Genomic DNA, 21,473 nt, shown 5'->3' with positions numbered 1-21,473 from the left:
AAAAAAAAAAAAATAAAAAAAAAAGAGCGCATCACGGACAAAGGAAATATGGGTGAGCTGGAGAGGATTTGCCACCGCCGGGTCCAACAATGGATGAGCGACGTGTGTTTCCTTCAGCCGGAGACCATTTAGCCCACCTTAATGAGGTGCTGGGACGCGTGGTACTGCAAGCTAAAAAGGCGGAAGGCTGCGTTTAATCCGTCTGCGGATCCTATGAGTTTGCGATGGCTGTTGCGGGGATACGCAACCGGCTCGGGAGCAATGTGCCTTTTTATTATTTCGTCATATTCTCCTTATTTTGTGGCCTTTCGTATGGACAGTTGCGCTATTCTGTGACGGAAGAACTGGAAAATGGGGCACTGGTCGGTGATCTGGCGCATGACTTGGGGCTGGATATTCGAAAGCTGCCCAGCCGAAAAATCAAGGTAACCTCCAGCAGCAGCAGTAAACGCTACGTGATTGTCAACCCTAAAAATGGCAAATTGCTTGTTAATGAAAGGATCGACAGGGAGGCGCTGTGCGATCTATCCAGCAGCTGCCTCATCAATCTGGAGGTCCTGGTGGAAAATCCTACCGAGGTGCACCATATTGTGGTGGAGATAGTGGATGTCAATGATAATGCACCACAGTTCCCTCGGGATGAGTATCAAGTTGAGATCACGGAATCGGCGTTACCGGGGTCTCGCTATCCGATTGAGAATGCCCAGGACCCGGACATTGGGTCCAATTCTGTTCGTATATATCAGCTGAGCACAAATGACCACTTTGCGCTGGTATCCAACAAACCCTCTTTAAATACCAAGCACATCGAGCTGGTGCTCAAGAAGCCTCTTGATAGGGAGCAAACGCCTTACCACCAGTTAATTCTAAGTGCTGTTGATGGCGGGACACCTGAGAAAACAGGCACGGCTATTATTAACGTGCGAGTCCTGGACTCGAATGACAACGTTCCCATGTTCGACAACTCTGTGTACAAGGTGAAACTGTTGGAGAATTCGCCCAAAAACACCCTGGTCATCAAACTGAATGCGACGGATTTGGATGAGGGCACCAATGGGGAGGTATATTACTCTTTTAGCAGCTACACCCCTGAGAGAGTGAGACAGATGTTCAGCATGGACACCAACACGGGCGAAATACGAGTAAGCAGCAATGTTGACTACGAAGAGACCAACTCCTATGAGATGTACATCCAAGCAATGGACAAAGGCCCCGGGGCGGTGGCAGCCCACTGCAAGGTGGTGGTCGAAGTGGTGGACGTGAATGACAACGTCCCTCAAATTGTGCTGTCGTCCCTGTCCAGCCCCGTGAGGGAGGACGCCCGCGCCGACACGGTGGTGGCCCTCATTAGCGTCACCGATCGGGACTCGGGCACCAACAAGCAGGTGACTTTAGAGATCCCGGCGGGCCTTCCCTTCAAGATCAAATCCTTCCGGAACTACTACACCCTGGTTACCTCAGCCTTCCTGGACCGCGAGACCACCGATGCCTACAATGTCACTCTGAGTGCCACGGACGGAGGAAAGCCGCCTCTTTCCTCTCAGAAGACCATCCAGGTGGACGTGGCCGACGTCAACGACAACCCGCCGCGATTTGAGCAGACGTCGTATACGGTCTACGTGACCGAGAACAACGCCCCCGGCGCCTCGTTGTGTACCGTGAAAGCTCAAGACGCAGACATCAAGGAAAACGCGCGCATCACCTACACCGTGCTCAACGACAACAACCACGGCATCCCCGTCACGTCGTATGTGTCTGTGAAGGCCGACACCGGGGAGGCTTATGCCCTGCGAGCCTTCGACTATGAGTCACTCCGAGAGTTTCACTTCCAGGTCAAAGCCCAAGACGGGGGCATCCCTCCGCTTAGTCGCGTCGCCACCGTCTACATCTACATAATGGATCAGAATGACCACGCGCCGCTCATCGTCAACCCTCCGGGTAACGGCACCCGCTCCTTGGAGACGGTTCAAAAGAACGCCGACCCCGGCGCTTTGGTGACCAAAGTGGTGGCGTACGACGCGGACGCCGGTCCAAACGCCTGGCTGGTGTACGTACTGGAGACTGCTACGGACCTGGACTTGTTCAAGGTGCACGAACACACGGGTGAGATCAGGACCACTCGGAGGATCCTGGAGGACAACTCCACCTCGTTCGCGCTAACGGTCTTGGTGAAAGACCACGGGCAGCCCGCGCTCTCCTCCACCGCCACCATCAACGTGGCCGTCATGGAGGTGCCCCCCAAGGTCGTGCCGGACCCCAAGAGGATCATCAGACCCCACAGTGCGCTGCTTTTCTCAAACGTCACCCTCTACTTGATCGTCGCTCTGAGCGCCACCACTTTCGTGTTCCTGGTCACGGTGGTGGTGCTGGCCATCGTCCGTTGCCATGCCTACTGCACACAACCCGGCTCCTGCTCCCCTTGCTGCGGGTCACAGAAGCCCCCTCCAGATGGGGGGAACAGTAGCGTGAGTGCCGGCGGAGGCGGGGCCGTTGGCGGAGCCGCGGGGCAACCCAATAACAACGTGGTACTCCGGAGGGACCTAAAAGTTGAGCCTCACTACATTGAAGTGCGCGGGAACGGCTCGCTAACAAAGACTTACTGCTACAAGACCTGCTTGACGGCCACCTCGGGCAGCGACACCTTCATGTTCTACAACACGGGAAGGCCCATCAGTGGCACCTGGGGCAGCGGTGCTGACCGCTTCTTCACGAGCGGAAGCGGATTTGTGCGCAGGCTGAGCATGCCGGATGCCTCGCTTCAAATCTGCCCAGAGGTATGTTTGATTTATATCTATAAATTAGGGGTATCAAAATTATTGTGTTAATTTTTGAGTTCATTTAAAGTTCCTTTAATGCCACTATTTTTTTTTGAGCGCACAATTAAATCAATGACCACCCCTTGGAAAGCCTGTCCCAGAAAAGACATGTCCACGTCAAAATTTAGCATTCAAAAATTGAATAATAATGCATATATTTGTGGAGACTCGGGTCAAGTTGTATTGCACAATTTTAAAAATGTGCAAAATTTCACAAGTTACTTCATGTTAAAGATTAGATAGCTCTTAATATGAAAATGAAAATGCACTGAGCTGTCACCAATGTCTTACTAATGCAATTATGCCATCTAGTGGCAGCAAATTGACCTCAACACAACTCAATATCACACTTGTTTTTTTACAGTATAGTAGATCTTTTTTTTTTTTTACTTTTACTTTTTCAACTCAATTTTATGAATTATTATGAAATTACAGTATCAACGACTAAAAGATGCAGCCACATTTCAATTATTTTCATGTTAACAAGAGCATGAAAAACTTGAGAAAAAAAATATTGTACATTTAGAACAGATATAAAATGTGCGGTTAATTGTGAGTTAACTTACGATTAAACACATTTTAATAGCCTGACACCGCTACTATAAATATATACTACAAACCTTGTATTACATTAGAGCTGTCAAAATGAATCGAGTAATCGACTATTTTAATAATCAAGTAATCGTTTGGAGACATTTTTTTATTTAAAATTGTTCAAATCCTCTGATTTCAGCATATCAACGGTAATTTTTCACTGATTTCTGTAGTCATTGATGAAGGATGACTGATTATCTTGTTTGTTAAATCAAAATAAGACATTTGCAAACATCTGTTTTTACTTTGGAAAAACAATGACTGAACCGGGAACAGTACAACATCAATCTCCCCCTTTTTTTTTTAATCACTATATAAATACAAAGTACAAAACAAACACCGAACACTACAGTACCGAACAGTAATAAAGGAAAAAATGTTTTTGTAATACACGTTAATGGAAAATTGAAAAGAATCATATGAGTCGATTAATCGATTGAATAATCGATTCTAAAAATATTGGATAGTGACAGCACTACTCATTAAGTACGTAGTCAACTTTAGTCCCGATGAAGGCGCAACCGTCCATGACTGGTAAAGCGGCTGTTACGAGTTATTTCATTTTCAATGGCTACTACTACTTCCCTAATTTGAGACACATTCATATTGCTCCCCTCCGGCCTGGAAGCCAACAACCGAATCAGCGCTGGGCGTCGTTGGCTTTGGTTCAGTTCGCCTTTTATACCGTGCAGTCTCTCAGCCGAGCCCAGCTCAGCACTCACACCGCATTAACGTCAGTCCCGATGCTTTTCTCCATCCCTGTGTGATTTCTGATGATTCAGAGATTTGTGTCTCCGTTTGAGGTTGTCATCACATCCACTCTCAGAGCGGGTCATGACGTCTTTTACCTCTTTGCTCTTGATATCTGACCGAGCGGGCTTGAACTAAGCGTGCATGTGTGCGTCTGAATGAGACTTAAAGATTTTACAGTTGGATTGGTACAGTTGATTGACTCAGTAAAAGTTACTGCAAGGCGAGTTGTCAAGCAAAGTTAACGTCAAGCCTTCGGGTTGGGCTAATTTGCACTAAGGATGGAAGAGGCAATTTAAAAACTAATCATGATTACAACAGGCACGTTTTGAAGTTCTGTTTCCGCTGAAAAATTGCATCAACTTTTTCAATTTGATTATGATTAGGGCTGCACAATATTGGAAAAACATGCGATATACTTGCTGAACATAGCGATATCAATATTATTGCGATATTTAACATTTACCTAAAGAAATGACATTTTTATTACCTAATGAAAGAAAATTTTTTTTCATGGGGCAAAATAAGCAACCTTAATGTAATCTTAGTTAATTAATTGTAATTATGTCTTGATAATTTTCAAATATTGGATGGCGATGCACATTTTAGTTAGCATCTGACTCGTCAAAATCATATAAAAAGCATAAAATTCCATATAAAACTTATTGCATGCCTTTGCGATATGCATATTGCAAGGGCCAATATCGCGATATCGATATTTTTTCGATATATTGTGCAGCCCTAATTATGATAATTTACAATTCCTGTAGTCTTTTATGATGTTCATTGTGTTTAGGACAAAATCACCACCAAAGATTAACATAAACCCAGATGTGTAGACTGAGAGAAAGTGAAAGTGTGTACATCCTGTATTTCAAAAGTGCATTTTCCTGAGTGAAACCGGCATACTGGGCCTTTAATGAGATGTTATAAATAGATGTATCATGAATATCCGTATATAAAACAGCTTCCATTTTGGACATTTGGGGTGGTTCAGTTTTTTTAATCTTTTGGCTCGCCATAAAGTTCCATTTCCTTCCCATTTGTGACAAGTTGAGGAAACGTTTCACAGAGTCAAGCGAAGCAAAGGAAATTTGATTAACCCACAACCTCTGTTGCTCAGCCCTGCAAATTAGATTTAGGCGAAGAGGCTGTGTCTATGAGCGCAGAAACACTCCCCTATGAATTGTAGTGACAGAACATTATGGGCCGTCTTTATCTGGGACACTTGCTACTTCCTGAGTAGTGGTATCGCGAAACAATGTGTTCTGTTGCTTAGGGATGTAACGATACCCAAACATCACGATACGGTATGATCACGTTATGAAGCGCACGATACGATAATTATCACGATATTGTGGGGAGGTTTGCGATATTTAACATAGGTCACGTTATTGTAAAAAAAAAAAAAAAAAAAAACTCCAAACACTATATAAAACCACAATATTGTGCTTTTGTACATAACAGCAATGCATAAACAACATAAACATAAACGGGCCAAAACATCACTACTGAAAAATAAATTGCATTAAAAAAAAACTAGCCACCAGAGGGTGCTAGAACTGCACAAATGGAAGTCAACCTGACTTTTTTTAAATAGTGTTGTTCCGATACCGATACTGGTATCGGCAGAGGTGCCAATACTGCATTCAAACAGTGGTATCGGTATCGGTGAGTACTCACAAGTAACATGCCGATACCAATAATTCCAACACATATAGGATTTTGGATGCAGCATCTTGTGTTTTGCTTGTGCACGACATTCACTGATATGTGACATGTTCACTGCATGCCGATCTAAGATATCCTATTGGCCATTGAATGCTCTGAACCAATGGCAGGACAGCTTTTTCATGTTGAGAAAAAAAAAAAAACTTAGGTATCGGTATGGTATCGTATCGGCCGATACTGTATCGGTATCGGTCGACAAAAAACAGTATCGGAACAACACTACTTTTAACTCATTCACTCCCAGCCATTTTCACAGAAGTAGTCCCGTTCGCTCCCGGCTGTTTTACTGGCTTTTGACTGATTTTGCAAGGCCCACAGAATATTGTGTTTTATGGCTATAAAAGCATGGAACCTATCAAAAGAAAGATTAAAGATTCTTTCATCAGGAAAAAAAAAGTATGTTTCTATCTGTTTCCGTTTTGCAGCAATTAGCATTAGAAGAGAGCTAAGTTTCATCAGTTTTCACAAATCTATTTCAAATTGTAAGTAATTGAGCTTTTTTTCGACATGGCCCTGGTTGATCTCCTTTGCTCTGCTGCCACCTGCTGGCCGTTTGTGTAATAACTACCATTTCTGCAACCATTCTTTGCAGTTGAGAGGCTGAATCAAAGTCTTCTCTATGCTCTAGCATTAAAAAAAAAAACAACAAAAAAACGTATAAATACGTCTTTGGGACACTTAGAACATTAAAAAAAAACGTATTTACACATTATTGGGAGCAAATGAGTTAAATATCGTGAACGTGACGACGACGATATTGCGGCAGTTTTGATAGCACAATATCACGATATTTCCCTTATCGTTACATCCCTACTGTTGCTACCACCCTTAATTATCCGTGAAGACAACTTGATAAGTGGCATACAGTCATGAATGTGTACAAGTTCTCACACACAGCTGAAGCACTCTCTTCAGATTAGAGGCAAAAGGGGTGTGGTTACCAGAGCAATAATGGCGCTCGCTTATTAGTTTTATGGGCGATAATTTACCGCAAGTCTGCTGGGAGCTTGACATACTCACAAAAAAAACTGCGAGAGCAGAGCAAGCCCGTCTCTCATTTGTACACTTTGGAGTGGGGAAAATCAAAAACTCCAAACGTCAATCACTAAACTTATTTAGCACATGCGCGCGCGTTAGCGTCTGCGCTCTCGTGGATATCAATATATACGTGTGGCGTGCGCGTGTCTGTATGTGCGCCCCGATCACATCCACAGCAGGGATGCGTATCGTTATTAATTGATGAGGCTGTAGCCTGGCCTGGCTCTGCACTGTATGAGATTCAACTCAACTCTCTTTGGTGTTCTCTCTCTCTCTCCATGTCTCTCGACCGCCTCATCTGCTTTCCCACTCACCTCTTGCACGCTCAGCCAAAAGCCCCGAACGCTGACTGGCGATATTCTGCGTCTTTGAGGGCCGGGGTGCAGAGGTAAGTAACTGTTTTGCAACTTTAGTCAAGACACCTTATATAAGAAGCAGATTTACACAGTTCTCAATAAAATCATCCAATGTGAGTAGATTGTTCCAAAATGACAACAAAGCGTCTATGCCAGGGGATGTCCAAACTTTTTCGTTTGAGGGCCACATAGAGAAAATTAGAAGGATGCAAGGGCCACATAATGTTATGAAGAGAAATTGTGTTTAGTCCTAAAAATTGTACAAATAATTTTTGCATATTTAGAAAAATGCTACACTATATAAACCAATTTATTTGTAATATGGCAGTAGCGTTATTTTGGAATTTTTCATTTTAGTTTTTTTTTTTTTCTTTTTTTTTTCTTAGTTTTAAATAGTTTTCAGGGTGGTTCTGTTTTAAAAAAAAATAGTTTTAGTTCCTTAATAAATGCTTAGTTTTAGTTTCAGTATTAGTTTTTTTTTAGTTTTTTTTTTAGTTTTAAATAGTTTTCAGGGTGGTTCTGTTTTTTTTTAATTAGTTTTAGTTCCTTAATAAATGCTTAGTTTTAGTTTCAGTATTAGTTTTAGTTTTTTTTTTTATGTGTATTACTAGTGCGCAATATTTAAAACACACCATGGGCATGACGTCGTTATTCTGGTTTATATCAAAATAAATTGCAAAAAATGACATTTAAAATAATCCAAAAATGGCTCATGCATTAAATTAAGTACTAAAGACTTAAACGAAGGACATTTTTGCTATAATTATACTTAGTTTTATTTTAGTTAGTTGTGTAAACATAAAATGTAGTTGCAGTTAGTTTTCTCTTTTGTAAAGCATCTTCGTTTTTATTTCATTTTGTTAACGAAATTTTTTTTTAATTTTAGTTTTTCGTTAGTTTTAGTGAACTAAAATAACCTTTAATAGCATCTGTGTTTTTCGACACCTTCCCTTCTTACTTTGACCATCTCCAAACATTTTTGTTTTTATTTTATTTGAACTGAGTCAAATGCCATTTTTAGCATATGTCGCGGGCCACTAAAAAATGGACGGTGGGCCGCAAATGGCCCCCGGGCCGTAGTTTGGACACCACTGGTCTATGCTCACCCAATGCAGTGAATCTTCTCTGCAGTGTAACACTATATAGGCCATTTACATTCTGAGGGTCACATCCCCCACTTTCGGTCTTTAAGCAGGAAGCATGAAGGACAAATGAGTTATGACCTTTTCGCAGATTAGCTGATGTACGCACACATCAGTGTCCGCGCGTACAACTGCCCCGCACGCACCGCGTTTATTTATACACGTTTTTGTCAGGAGGTGTGAAGTTGTTAACGCAGACGACATAGGACGTTTGGGAGTACAGTTATATTTGGTAATTCATTGTATGGACACTTCACCTAAAGGAAGTAAAAAGTGAACAACACAGGATTTCAATTTAAAAAGATTAATTTCAGTGAAATTTCTTAATTCAAGCGAAGATTCAAGTATGTTAAAATAACAAAAATTGAACCACTGTTGTGAGAAAATCATTTGTTGTAGGTCTGACGGCATTTGTTTATTTTGAGTACTCGTATTTGGGAAAATAATAATTATTCACTATGAAAACAGTTGGGTCAAAAATATCCCAAAATGGACTGTTGGAGCCAAATTTCGGTGTTCTTTGTTTTCTTTTTTTTTTTTCTTTTTTTTTTTTTGTGCGGTTGCTGGTGCTGGGTTCTGCCACATGGTGGCACGTGTGCCCCCAGGAATTAATTAAATGGAATTTATGATAATGACGGGCAGGTGTGGGTGGAAAGGTGGAAGGCAAACAGTTTTTTGACCGTTGTCGTTGGACGTGGACGTTGAAAGGTTCGTGTGTTTTTTTGGAACATTGGACTATTGGCATTAAATTGTGTTGATACCGATAACGACACGCGTCCGGAGAGTTGTAGCCGGTTCACCCGACACAAATATAGCGTCTTATAGGAAAGAGACTCTATAGGGACTAACCAAACTTTTTCAGTTTTTCATTTACCCCAAAAAGTTGTGTCAAATGAAGGAAATCTGAACAACCCACCAAAAATCGGTTGTTTTGTACAAAATAAGCTCTGTCAAATGTGTCTGTTTTGTATAAAAACTCGAAAAATTTGGAATGTTTTGTACAAAACCACCCAGAAAATTGGCTTGTTGTGTGGGTTATTCTTTTTCTTACGACTTTTTGTGTTAAATAAACAACCTTAAAAGTTGGGTTGGTTCCTTTTTGATCCAACTGTTTATAGAGTGGGCACCAATAAAACGTCTCGATTCAACTCAACTCAACTTTTTATTATAAAGCGCTTTAAAAACAGGCATTGTTGTGTGCAGAAAACAGAAATCGGTTATGCGGTAAAGAATAAGGTAACAAAACAAGAACAAAGCAAACATTTTGAAGTGCGTATACAAGTTTTTTTTTGTAAATAAATTGTGTGTAAACAAATTTTACATCAATAAATTAATAACAAGTAGGCGAGTGAATAAAGAAATGGATAAATAAATAGAAAAAACATCAAATTCGTACACACCACAAAACACCAAAAACATTAAGTCTCATAGTGTGCCAAAAGCCAAAAAAATACAGATGAGTTTTAAGACATGTTTTAAAAGATGATAAAGAAGTCAAAAATTATGCTGACCTACTAACCTCAATTAATTTAGGGTCAATTTTACCCAATGTTGAATTGTTTTGTACAAAACATTTTGTTTTGGACATTTTTTTTTTTTTTTTTTTTTTTTGTACAAACACCACCTTGCTAGCCCCAAATTTGTTTTTTTTGTTTTTTGTTTTTTTAGTTTGTTGTCGAAAAAATATTGGGTTGTTTTGTACCAAACATGACCCAAAATTTGGTTGTTTTATGGGTTAAATAAACAGCCCCAAAAAAACTTGGGTTGACCCATTTTTAACCCAGGTTGGTTGTTTTTCACCCAACTAATGTTTTTTGGCGTGTACAAACCTAAAACTAGCAATCCAAAATTATACTGACCCACTAAGCTAGATCAATTTTACCCAATTTTGGATCATTTTGTACAAAATAACCCAAGTTTTAGGTTGTTTTGCATACACACGTTAAGTTGTTTTGTACAATAAAAAAAAAAAAAAAAAATGTTGTTTTGTACTAACCTAGTTATTCATTTGACCTTTTTTAGGTTATATCAAAAAGTTGGAGTCACTTGTTTTGACCCAATTTTGGTTTGGGTTACAGCGCGTGTCCTCAATGTTTTGTTTTGTTATGTTTAGTTTTTTCTTATCATGCTTCAGAACTTAAATTCTGGGAGAATTAAGGAACATAGACGAGATTGATGACATGATTGCATCTCAATACTAATTGTTGTCTGCAACAGACATGCTTGTACGCAATTTGATTTTAAAAAAATGTTCTTAGTTTTGCTTTGGAACCTCAACAAATCCCAACACGAGATTAATTAAATACAAGTAGACAAAAAACACTGAGTAGGGCGCAACATCATCAAAATATCTCAACTTAATTAGGCGGTCTTATTTTGAAATAATTTCCACAAACATGATCCCAAGACTGTTGCTATGAGTTTATATAAGGTCTGAATTTAGAACAGGAAATTTTTTTCATCTTTGTCTGAGTAATGAAGGAATTTTCATGGAAGCATGGATCTCATTAGCATTGAACCAAAGCATTTGGAATACAATTCAAGTTGTTTTCATCCGCTGTCTGGCCCTCGAATTTTGTAATAATCAGGTTACAAAAAGATGCCAAAAAAATATACGTAATCAAATGCTGCTCTAGGACAGCTGGAACTTCAGACTAATGAGTTCCTTTCCTCTCCTTTGTACGGAATTTTCATAATTTCACGCTCACAACGCTGACTGCTCTTTTTGCGCGCTCTTCTGCTCCATCCAAGTTTACTTTAATTGGAAATTAGTGTTAATTTCTATGGCGTGGAAGCATCCTAATGTGCATCATGTCACCAGTGACTGTAACATGATGTGGATTAACAGAAAGCATCGCCGCAATTTGCCGCCGCCGTCTGGAAAATGTCACGGCCTGTAATGTTTGCGGACAGAGGAGACGCTCTCATTAACACTTAACCCCGACACAGGCGAACTGTAATCTTCTACTCTTTTACACATTTTGCATGGAGCACCAAATTCACTGACCCACATTCCTGGAATAATCATTAGGGGGGAAAAATACACCAGTTTTGTTGGTGCCATACCCTGACACGGTAAAAGCAGCATTTTAGCAAGTGAAAGAGTCAACGTAGCCATTTTGTATTCATGCCACATCCATCTCCGACATAAGTGTTGCACTTAAGATATACTGCATTGCAGCGGGCCCTGAAAGAGAAGGTCCACTTTACTGATAACTTTACTAATTGTGTCGATGTGGAAGAAAATGTTATTGTTTCATTATGTTTTGACCCCTTTTATCACAGTAAACCTCCTCAACACCGAGTTTGAGCTATTTTATAAAAAAAAAAAAAAAAATCAACAAAACCGATTTTACTGTAAGAACTAGGGGTGTGCTTGAAAAATCGATACGGCAATATATCGATACGCAGGCGTCAGAATCGATATTGCTCGTTAACTTTAAATAGGCAGTTAACGTTTGCCTTTGCTTGCATTGTACCTATAAAAAAAAAAAACAGTTGAAGTTAATTGCCTTCAATTAATGCAAAAATAGCTCACCAGTGATTGGACGCTGTGTCTTGCTAAGAAAAATGAAAGCACAGGAAGAATATCAACATTTATTTACTTATAAACTGAACGTGGCACGTGTCTTAATGTACCAATTTTCGTATATTTTGTTTCAAAACGAAATAGAATGTGTTACATGGGAAAAAAAATGCTGTTTTTATTTCCCCAAATATTTCAAATAAGCACATTTTAGAGCTGTAATTTCAATATTTTTGATATTTTTGCTCATATTGGCTCATGCCTTATTAACTCAAAAGAGATTTCTTTCACAGATCATTTTACTAATGTACAACCGTCAATTTTTTTTTCTTTTTTTTTTGACAGTTTTAACAACGACAAAAAATGATTTTATTTAAAGGTAGTGTCCAACGGACTTCCGTTGTTTGTAAACACAACATTCAAAAGTGATGGTCGAGCAAGCCAAAGACAGCAGCCAACCAGGAACGAGGGTGAAACCAGTCCACCAATCAGGAGCGGGGGTTTCGCACAGCCAAATTTGCATATGCCAGTGATAGCAGCTTGCCTCTGCAGTTCGGCTGGAGGGAAAACGTTGAGTCTCCGCCCACAAACGTCGCAGACAGGCCAAAACAAATCCGTCCGACAGTATTTTTAACATACAAACATCTCCTTTAAATTGTGATTAATTAAAGGAAGTTAAATACAAATGATTCCGAAATACTCTTGAATGCAATTCTCTTGTAGTTAAAAATTAAATACAGCTCTACCATACTTAACAAATGTACTGTGCTGTTTTCAAAAGTAGGTTCAAGTCTGTAGATTTTTTTTTTTTTTTTTTTTTTTTTTTTTTTTGCCATTCCGATTAAAGATCAGTCGGTCAAATGTTTACACGTGACGTGTTCAATTACAACCTTACATGCACCACTGCAATAATCAGAACCACCGTTTCACAACATACAACACAAATATCAAACAAATATCTTCAATATCCGCATGCCTCTCACTTAATGTGTTCTGCTTTTCAGTTCGGTCCACATGGAGGAGGCCTCCGTGATGCAGGGAGCCCAAGGAATGCTGGTCCAGAACTGGCCCACCGTTTCCAGTGCTGCAGGTGTGAAACAATTTAGCATTTATTTAAGTTGTGATGGAAAAACATTGAAAAGTGGCAGGAAATTAGTGGTTACATTTGCATGGAAAACAAAAGACTTGTTAAAACTGACCTGAAATTGAATACATTTTGGGGCATTTGTTGCAGTAGCAATTTCTCAAATGAACTCCCAAAGAATTTTAATTGTTGGGGTAAAGGGTTAAATTAATATAGAAAATTGAAACAAAACATCAATTGAGTGAAACCTTTCAATAGAATCAATGTCATTACGTTTATTTTGTAAAACGCTGCTTTTGCACACAAATGAATGGTATTTGTAATTTCATGTTTTCTTGTTTAAGTCTTACAACGTAGACATTTACATTAACTCTTTGACCGCCAAAAACGTGTAATGACGTTTAGTAAAATCACGATGTAAGCCGCCAAAAACGATAAGTGACGTCAACTACTTTTTTTTTTTTTTTTTGTAATATATCAGTGGTCAGTGCAACGTCCAAGTGCAGCAATGCAGCTCAATGAGATGTGAAATCAAAAACATCCACTAACTATGGCCAGCAGATGGCAGCATTGTATCTCTTTTCAATGGGCTGCCGGTGTATGGAATTACTCAATTCAACTCAAGTTTATTTAACCTCTCAGCGGTAGCTGCTCGGGCCCTAACTAGAGCTGCGAATATCAATGAAACATGACACAATCTGATGAAATAGAACGTTTTCAAGGCTGACGTGAATGATCAAAGCTTTTGTAACATTAAACCTAATTTGACGGAGTGTCACTAAACAAAAAATATTACTATCAAAGTCACTGTTGTGGAGAAAATGTATCTTTTCTTTTCAATTCTCGCTTAATGTCACTCAAATGACCTATTTTCAAATGGTGATTACTAAAGAACGGAAAAAGGTAGAAACATACTTTTTTTTTCTAATGAAGAATGGGATGCGATCTTTCATGTGGTAGCCATGATGTATATGTAGCAAAAGAACACAATATTGTGCTTGCTTCGAAAAATGCTCGAAATCCGATGGCATTGGGGGTTGTTTTTTGAGAACGTGTGGCAGTAAAAGAGTTACAAAAAAATAATAATTTTATTGTGCTAAAAATGTTTCTGCAAGCCTGCATTATAACAACTTATTAAAAGTAGTAGTAGTGCCTCATAAAAAAAAAAAAAAAAACTTCATTAAATTCCATTTGATCGTAAATAATATTCAGGGTTAGCTTAGCATCCAAAATGGTAAACCCGAGGGACTTGTTCTGCTGCATTGATATTTGCAAACTGACACAGATGTTTTTGCTTTTTTTTTTTTTTTTTTTTTTTTTTTTTTTTTTTTAATCCAAATAGGAAATGATGTGCACTGCGTGGGTGGTAAAGTTGGAACATCTGTGGCAACACAAGCAATGTAAATAATGCTGACCCCAAACATGACCTGTGCTTCATTATTTACACACACTGGCTCAGCGCTAATGACCGAGAAACTGCTTTTGTTGGCTCAAAAATGGATTTTTGAGGCTTTTTTTTTGTGCACTGTGATCTGTTTTCACTTCTTCCTTCAGCCTATTACACATTGATTTTCTGCTAGGAATTTGAGCATAGGTACAGACTCCAGAGTGAGACGTTTTCAAAGTCACTCAATCTGCCTTGCTCATTAAACGCATACTTATTTAAGTGTATTTATTTGTTAAATTTGCTTCTGTTCATTCAAATCCTTAAATATTGTCTTCAAGAATAGTGCACAGTTTGCGTATCAGGAGTGCACTGTTGCATGAGGGAGCCTATTTGGTTAGTGGTGGTTCAGTGCGGAGGCATATTCATGCACCGGCTTTGCAGGTTGATCCTTTTTAATATGCATCAAAAGGCAAAGCTTTTTTTTTCTTCTTTTTTTCTTTTTTTTTTGTATGAAAAGTCTGCAGTGAATTGTTATCGTGATGAATTTGTCCAACGTGGTGTGATGAATTTTAATTGCAGCCTCCTTCAGAACCGTGTTTATGTAACTGGCCCAGTGGCCCAAAAGAGGAGACATTTGTCTAATGTCATGAAGACGATGACAAAAGCTATTATCGGTAATAAGAGACTGCAGTGGGAAAAAAACAAAAAAAACAGACCCCTTAATATCGGAAGTAATTTGGGAGCGGAAGAGCTAAGGAGAGGTACAAAAGAGAGGTGGTGGAGGGGGGGTGCTGGTGGGACGGAGAATGAGAAAGGTTAAGAGGATTGGCAAGTTCCTGCAGTAGTGTTGTTGCTAGGGAACACCATGTGACTTGTTGCCTGGCAACACTGTCTAACGGAGAGATTGCTGCATGCAGCAGCCGCACCCTCCATCAGCGGGGAGTGGGTGAAGGCTGTTCCCATGGCAACCAGCCATACCTCTGAATGGAAGAATTAGAGCCCTAAAATGAGGAGGATGGAGCGGTGACAAGGGCAGGAGAAGAAAATGCAGAATATACATCTGGCGTGACACCTTATATTAGTAACACAATCGATGCTGTTCGATTTGGAAAGGAATGCGTGATGGATTGGGGGAGAAACCTAACGGCTCATTTCAAATGTAGGACATCAGGTTACAAATCTACCGCTCATCAACATCAGGTGTCATGGCAACCACCTCACGGACTCATAGCTGCAGCATCTTCTTAATCCATTCCTGATTTTCTGTGAAATATAGGCAGTGGCAGGATGACAAACACTCGCTTTACACAGGCCGCGCACACGCACGGCAAGATCTCTTATTCGCACCTGTGCCTGGATCCTGACAAGATTTGTTCCGGCCACCACTGGGAAGCACAGTGACGTCTCAAGTCACTTGGACAACATTCACTTGATTAAACTCAGCCACTTGACATTTTGCCTCCGTTGGTCAAGCGTTAGAATATAAATTGCTGCAGCAGACGCGTCAGAGGAAAATTGCTGAAAGAGCTGCAGGAACTGAAGAATTACAGTGTTGGGGTGGTTGCTCGTGTTACGACGCAGCAAAGTCAGCACACTAAATATAAAGTATAACGTTTTTAACACGGAGATGGAGTTAAAAGAACTCTGATGGTAGTCAATCCTGGTTGGTGTTGATTTGACAATACTCTAGTCTGTAGTTTTAAAATATTGCACCGTTATATGAAAAGTCATGCTATAATTAGAAAATATTAGACCTTAAACATCTCTTCAAGGGGAGATTAAATTATTCATTTGCCAAAATCAGCAGTATTAATGCCTATAGAGTTGAATTAACACTTCAAAAGTGTCTATATTGGTCCACACTAATTATAGTTAAAGTAACAATATTTAATGTGTTCATTTTTTTTATACTGAAATGGCATTAAAACAACTCTGACGGCAGTTGAAATTTAACGCTAGTCAACTAAGGTCAGTGTTGATTTTACATTACACTAGTGTGTAGTGTTAAAATATTACACTGCCATATAAAAAGCATACATTCTAGACTAAGTGCAATTTCTGCATAAATTGCGTGGGAATGCTGAAAGCTAAACGCTAATACCTGAATGCTAAGATTTGAATGCATGTGGAATGCTTATGAAGTAAATCGAGAGATAAATTATTAAATTGTAACCTCCTGGTTACTGGACAATGCACTTTATCAACTGTGCCAATGAGCAGTTTCAAACAATGGAAGCGGGCGTGGAAAGTGACACTTAGAAATAGTTCAATGTCTATCCAATTGAAAATGAATGGGGAAAAGTTGATATTTAACGTTAAATTGTGCGAATACTCTAAGTAATGTGGAATCAGAAAATATATATATACCCCGGGAGGCGTGAAGTTTTGAGGCAAGTTGAAATTTGAGCAGTGTAAATCTGAAGTATTTTGTGGGAGTTGTTACATGGCAAAAAGAATGCTTCAGCATTCCCACAATTAGAAAACAGCAGTTTTTGTTTTTTGTTTTTTAAACATTTCTTTTCAAGGGCAGAGGAAATTCTCCTTTGGCCTTTGAATATCAGTTGAACAAGACCTACAATGTTTTAGTGCCTCCTCCGTGGATTAATAGCTGGATTAAAGGCATACCGTCAAATGTCATAATCCTCAAAAACAGAGCAGCATTACAGTATTACGGGACTTACTCGACTAATGGTGAGATAAAATCATCTAATCTGACACTGATGTATCATTAACAAGATCGTTTACATGGCGTAATTAACTTACTTGATCTTCTTTTTCGCACATTGTGAACAATAAAACCAAATGCTCATGCTGTGTTTTTCTTTCTTTTCAATTTTCATAACTTTTATTTTCAGATTTTGAATTATTCCGGTATTGTACTCAATATCTTACTTACTTGTGTAAAATTCAATTCAATTTTTTGTTCACATATTCCTGTCTTAAAGTTTTTATAACTGACACTTCCTATTTCATCATAAATATCAGCAAAACATGTTTACGTGAATAGTGAGTGGGTACAAATTGGTGTCTACTATTGTTAGGGTGCTTTTTGCAACAACGTTTTGACTGGTCAACAATGCCAAGTTGTCCCCTGTTAGCCGTTGGGACGAGTGCATGCACGTAATTGACTTGATGAACTCGTTAAAAATGTGGACCGAGATTTGTACCAGACCATGTGTAACAGCATACTTCCCAGAGGGAGAGTAGTTGAAACCATTTCAGCATTCCAGTAATGTCATAAATAGCCTACAAAGAAAAATCAAAAAGAATCTTTTGGCAAGGGCCTGTTTGATCTAAATAAAATCCTGCCGGAAAGTAGGTCAGAGCAGAGAGAGAACTGGTGTGGGCCTGAGAGCACCGCAATGCCGCCCCCCGCCCCCATCTTCCTTACCGCTTTGCTTCTCGCCGTCTACATCTCACTGGATCTCATCAAACATTCCCTTTCCTTTTTCAGTTGTGCTTTTGTGACCTTTTGACCTCGCTATCTTATTCGTTGTGTATGATCCTTTCTATTTTGGATGTGCGTGTCTGTTATAGCTCCATCTGATCATCCCAGTCATTTGAACACACTTCCAAGCAAAAATGGTGGTCTTGTTTTTATGCAGGGATGGATGTAGTGCTGTTACTAGCGAATATTTGGGTTATTCAATCGATTAATCGACTAATCAGATTCATTTGAATTTCGCATTAAAATATATTACAAAAGCATTTTTCCCCCGAATACTGTTTATTAACCGGTGATTGGTGTTTATTTTGTTATTTGTATAGTGATTAAAAAAAAAGGTAATAAGTAATAACAGGTGTTTGCAAATGTCATATTTTGATTAAACACAGAAGATAATCACTCTTCGTTCATGGAGGACTACAGAAATCAGGGAACAATTACTGTTGATATGATGAAAATCAAAGGATTTGGGCAATTTTAAATTAAAAATGGTTCCAAACAATTACTCGATTATTACAATAGTGGATGGATGCAAGATGGATGGATGGATGGATGGATGGATGGATGGATGCATGATGGATGAATGGAGGATGGATGGATGGATGGATGGATGGATGGATGGATGCATGATGGATGGATGGATGGATGGATGCATGATGGATGGATGGATGGATGGATGCATGCATGATGGATGGATGCATTCATGGATGGATGGATGCTAGATGGAAGGATGGATGCAAAGTGGATGGATGGATGATAGATGGATGAAAAATGAATGGGTGGAAACTGGATAGTTGGATGCAAGATGGTAGGATGGATGCAAGATGGATGGATGGATGGATGGATCGATGGACGCATGCATGATGGATGGATGCTAGATGGAAGGATGGATGCTAGATGGAAGATGGATGGATGGATGGATGGATGGATGGATCAAAGGCTATCGAGAAAAATAACACTAACACTGTCCCATGCTATAACTATTAAACACCAGGTAGGGTTAAAAGGTCGCCATTTCAATAAAAGAGATTCCAGCAAACCATCCAAATGATTTTGAAGCAAATCTTTATTTATTTATTTATTTATTTTAATAAAATCACTAGATCGTAGCATGCAATGAATATGATATTGCAAATACAACTGCATTAAAATCTTACATTTGTACTTGTATAGATGGAGAGGGCGGCGGCGAGCTCTCCCCTCCGGTCGGCGCCGGCGTCAACAGCAACAGCTGGCACTTCCGCTACGGCGCCGGACAAAGCTACTGCCCGCCGCAGGGCCTGAAGCCTGGCGAGATTCCTCCCGAAGCCTTCATCATCCCCGGATCGCCGGCCATCATTTCCATCCGCCATGACCCCGGCCCTGTCGACGATAAAGGGGACTTCATAAGCTTCGGCAAGAAGGAGGACGCCAAGAAGAAGAAAAAGAAGAAGAAAGATAAGAAAGAAAAGAAGGATAAAGGAAAGGATGATGGAGATGATTAAAGAGGGGGTGAATTAAAGCTATTAAGATGCCATCCTGATTACAGGGCCAGAAAAAAAAAAAAAAAGGCCAACTCAATATGAATGAGTGCAGCATATGCATTACAGCGCATACTATATTTACATTGTACAGTTGCCAATCGCTTAATAGGCCGAGTGGGGCTCTCTGCACAAAGCAAACCTGCTCAACAAATGCTCCTCTCATCCGATGGCTCATTTGGCCTTCAACTTTGACCCGCAGTAGTTAATTCTGTTCAAACGTACTTTCGAAAGGCATTTTATGGGATTGGTTTTAGCTTGTGAATTTCATCACCCCACAAGTTTGTATAATGAAAACCAAAATGCCATTTAAAAAAAAAAAAAGTGATTTGTATCCAACTATGATCAGCAAAGGATGCCTGTGCTGGCACCTCAGAAATAACGTACCTCACCTTCTTCATACCGTCTCATCTAGATAGGTACAAAGTGAAAGCCAAACTGAAAAATGTGACCTTTTTTTTCCCCCCCTTCGGGATTACAATAAGTAGGTATCGTAGAGATTCAGCAAATGTGAACTTTTCTATACAAAAAAGAAAGTCATGAAAACATGAAAAAGAAATAATTGAGATGCAGACAGTGCGATTATTGTCATAGGAGGATAAGGTGGCTGAGGCAAGCAGGACATCAACAAAGAAATACGTGCATCACATTGCTAACGTTAAGGCTGACACTGGTATGCACCAACTCCATCAGGTTTGTCCCGGGTTAACGTCACAACTTTCTACGAATTGTACTATTGTATATTTATTAAGTGACATTATGTTTTACCATTACAATATTAACTTCAAACAACAAAGGATAAATTTAAGATTTATTATTAAATTATTATTATTATTAAATTCACATTCATTCGATGAGTCAATTTCCATTTGTGACATTGGCTATAGCAAAACAAACCGTAATATACGTTTTTTACGGTTATTTTTTCCCCCTCAATCCACCATGAATGAATCTCAACTCCAATGACCTTTGGCCTAAAGCAGGGGTGTCAAACTCATGTTAGCTCAGGGGCTGCATGGAGGAAAATATATTACCAAGTGGGCCGCATCGGTAAAATAACGGTATATAACTTAAAAACGATTATACGCAGATTTTCGCTATTTGTGTGCCAGCCCTAAATTACGGAGCTCAACTGTAATCATATTGATCCAAAAAATAATACAAATGCAAGTGGAATGGAGTCCTGGACGTGTTAAAACTACCTGTTTGCATATATATTGTTCCCAGAATGCATTGCGTGCCACAGTTAATGACGTTATAAGGACGCTAATCCTTGTCATATCTATTTGTGTGACCAGTAATTGAATTTGTGTCGTATTTAACACGTTTGTTGGTCTATGATTTAAAATAATAATAATAATAATAATAATAATAATAATAATAATAATATTTTTGACACCCCTGGCCGAAACCATTGTATAATAATTCATGTTCATACTATCAAAGTTAACTTGGGATTTGTTCCATTGGCTTTTTAAGTCACACAATTTGATAATATGGGTAAATGTACAGCCATTAAAATAACACTTTTAAATTAAGATGAATTTGGAAAAACTAAATATTGGTTGAACTGAATGTGAACTTTACCAGTTTGCTGAAATGGGTTGAAAACATTCAAAATGACCATCCGTCATTTTGAAATACGGTATAATGTACATTAAAAATCGCATACTTTCATTTTGGTGAGTGCGATTAATCATGTGACTCGATATCATTTGCACCAGCTTTCGTGTTGGCTGAACTATTTTGTTGTTGCCTCTTGTACTCTCGTGACGCAGTGTAACATAAGTGCAGCATAATTAGATGCAGGCCGCCCACCTGACCTTTGCCTCTTTTTCATAGAATACAGCACAACCTTAATCCAGTTGACGTCTGAAACGCACATTATTATTATTATAAACACCGACTCCCCGGCATAAACTGTTTTTCTTCTCAGTGCTGCATATACAAACCGTAAAAAAAATAATAAAAAAATAGAAAATATGCGCCCTATTCTTGAAGTGTGAGGGTCAAATGGCATTCTTAATGGTGAGAGTATCTTCGAAAAGTGATAAAGTTCAAGCCGGATCCCTCTTCTTCTGTCT

The 21,473-nt window shown here is 39.3% G+C and overlaps 1 protein-coding gene across 1 annotated transcript; it reads left to right on the top strand.

Moving 5' to 3' along the window:
• On the top strand, positions 1 to 20,777 carry LOC144006465 (protocadherin alpha-C2-like). Its single transcript, XM_077505319.1, has 4 exons — positions 1 to 2,774; positions 7,259 to 7,317; positions 12,958 to 13,043; positions 19,043 to 20,777. Exons 1-4 carry the CDS (start codon positions 225 to 227, stop codon positions 19,351 to 19,353), a joined length of 3,006 nt encoding a protein of 1,001 aa, XP_077361445.1. The 5' UTR covers positions 1 to 224; the 3' UTR covers positions 19,354 to 20,777.
• The last annotated feature ends 696 nt before the right edge of the window (positions 20,778 to 21,473 follow it).

This window comes from Festucalex cinctus, chromosome 18 (assembly GCF_051991245.1).
Source record: "Festucalex cinctus isolate MCC-2025b chromosome 18, RoL_Fcin_1.0, whole genome shotgun sequence".
NCBI lineage: Eukaryota > Metazoa > Chordata > Actinopteri > Syngnathiformes > Syngnathidae > Festucalex > Festucalex cinctus.
The sequence above is the reverse complement of the archived record's forward strand: the minus strand, read 5'-3'. Positions and strand labels throughout refer to the sequence as shown.

Coding starts and splice junctions, on each gene's coding strand:
- LOC144006465 (XM_077505319.1), top strand. CDS start 225: ATGGCTGTTGCGGGGATACGCAACCGGCTCGGGAGCAATGTGCCTTTT. Junction 2,775..7,258: donor CGCTTCAAATCTGCCCAGAG/GTATGTTTGATT, acceptor TTGCACGCTCAG/CCAAAAGCCCCGAACGCTGA. Junction 13,044..19,042: donor CACCGTTTCCAGTGCTGCAG/GTGTGAAACAAT, acceptor GTACTTGTATAG/ATGGAGAGGGCGGCGGCGAG.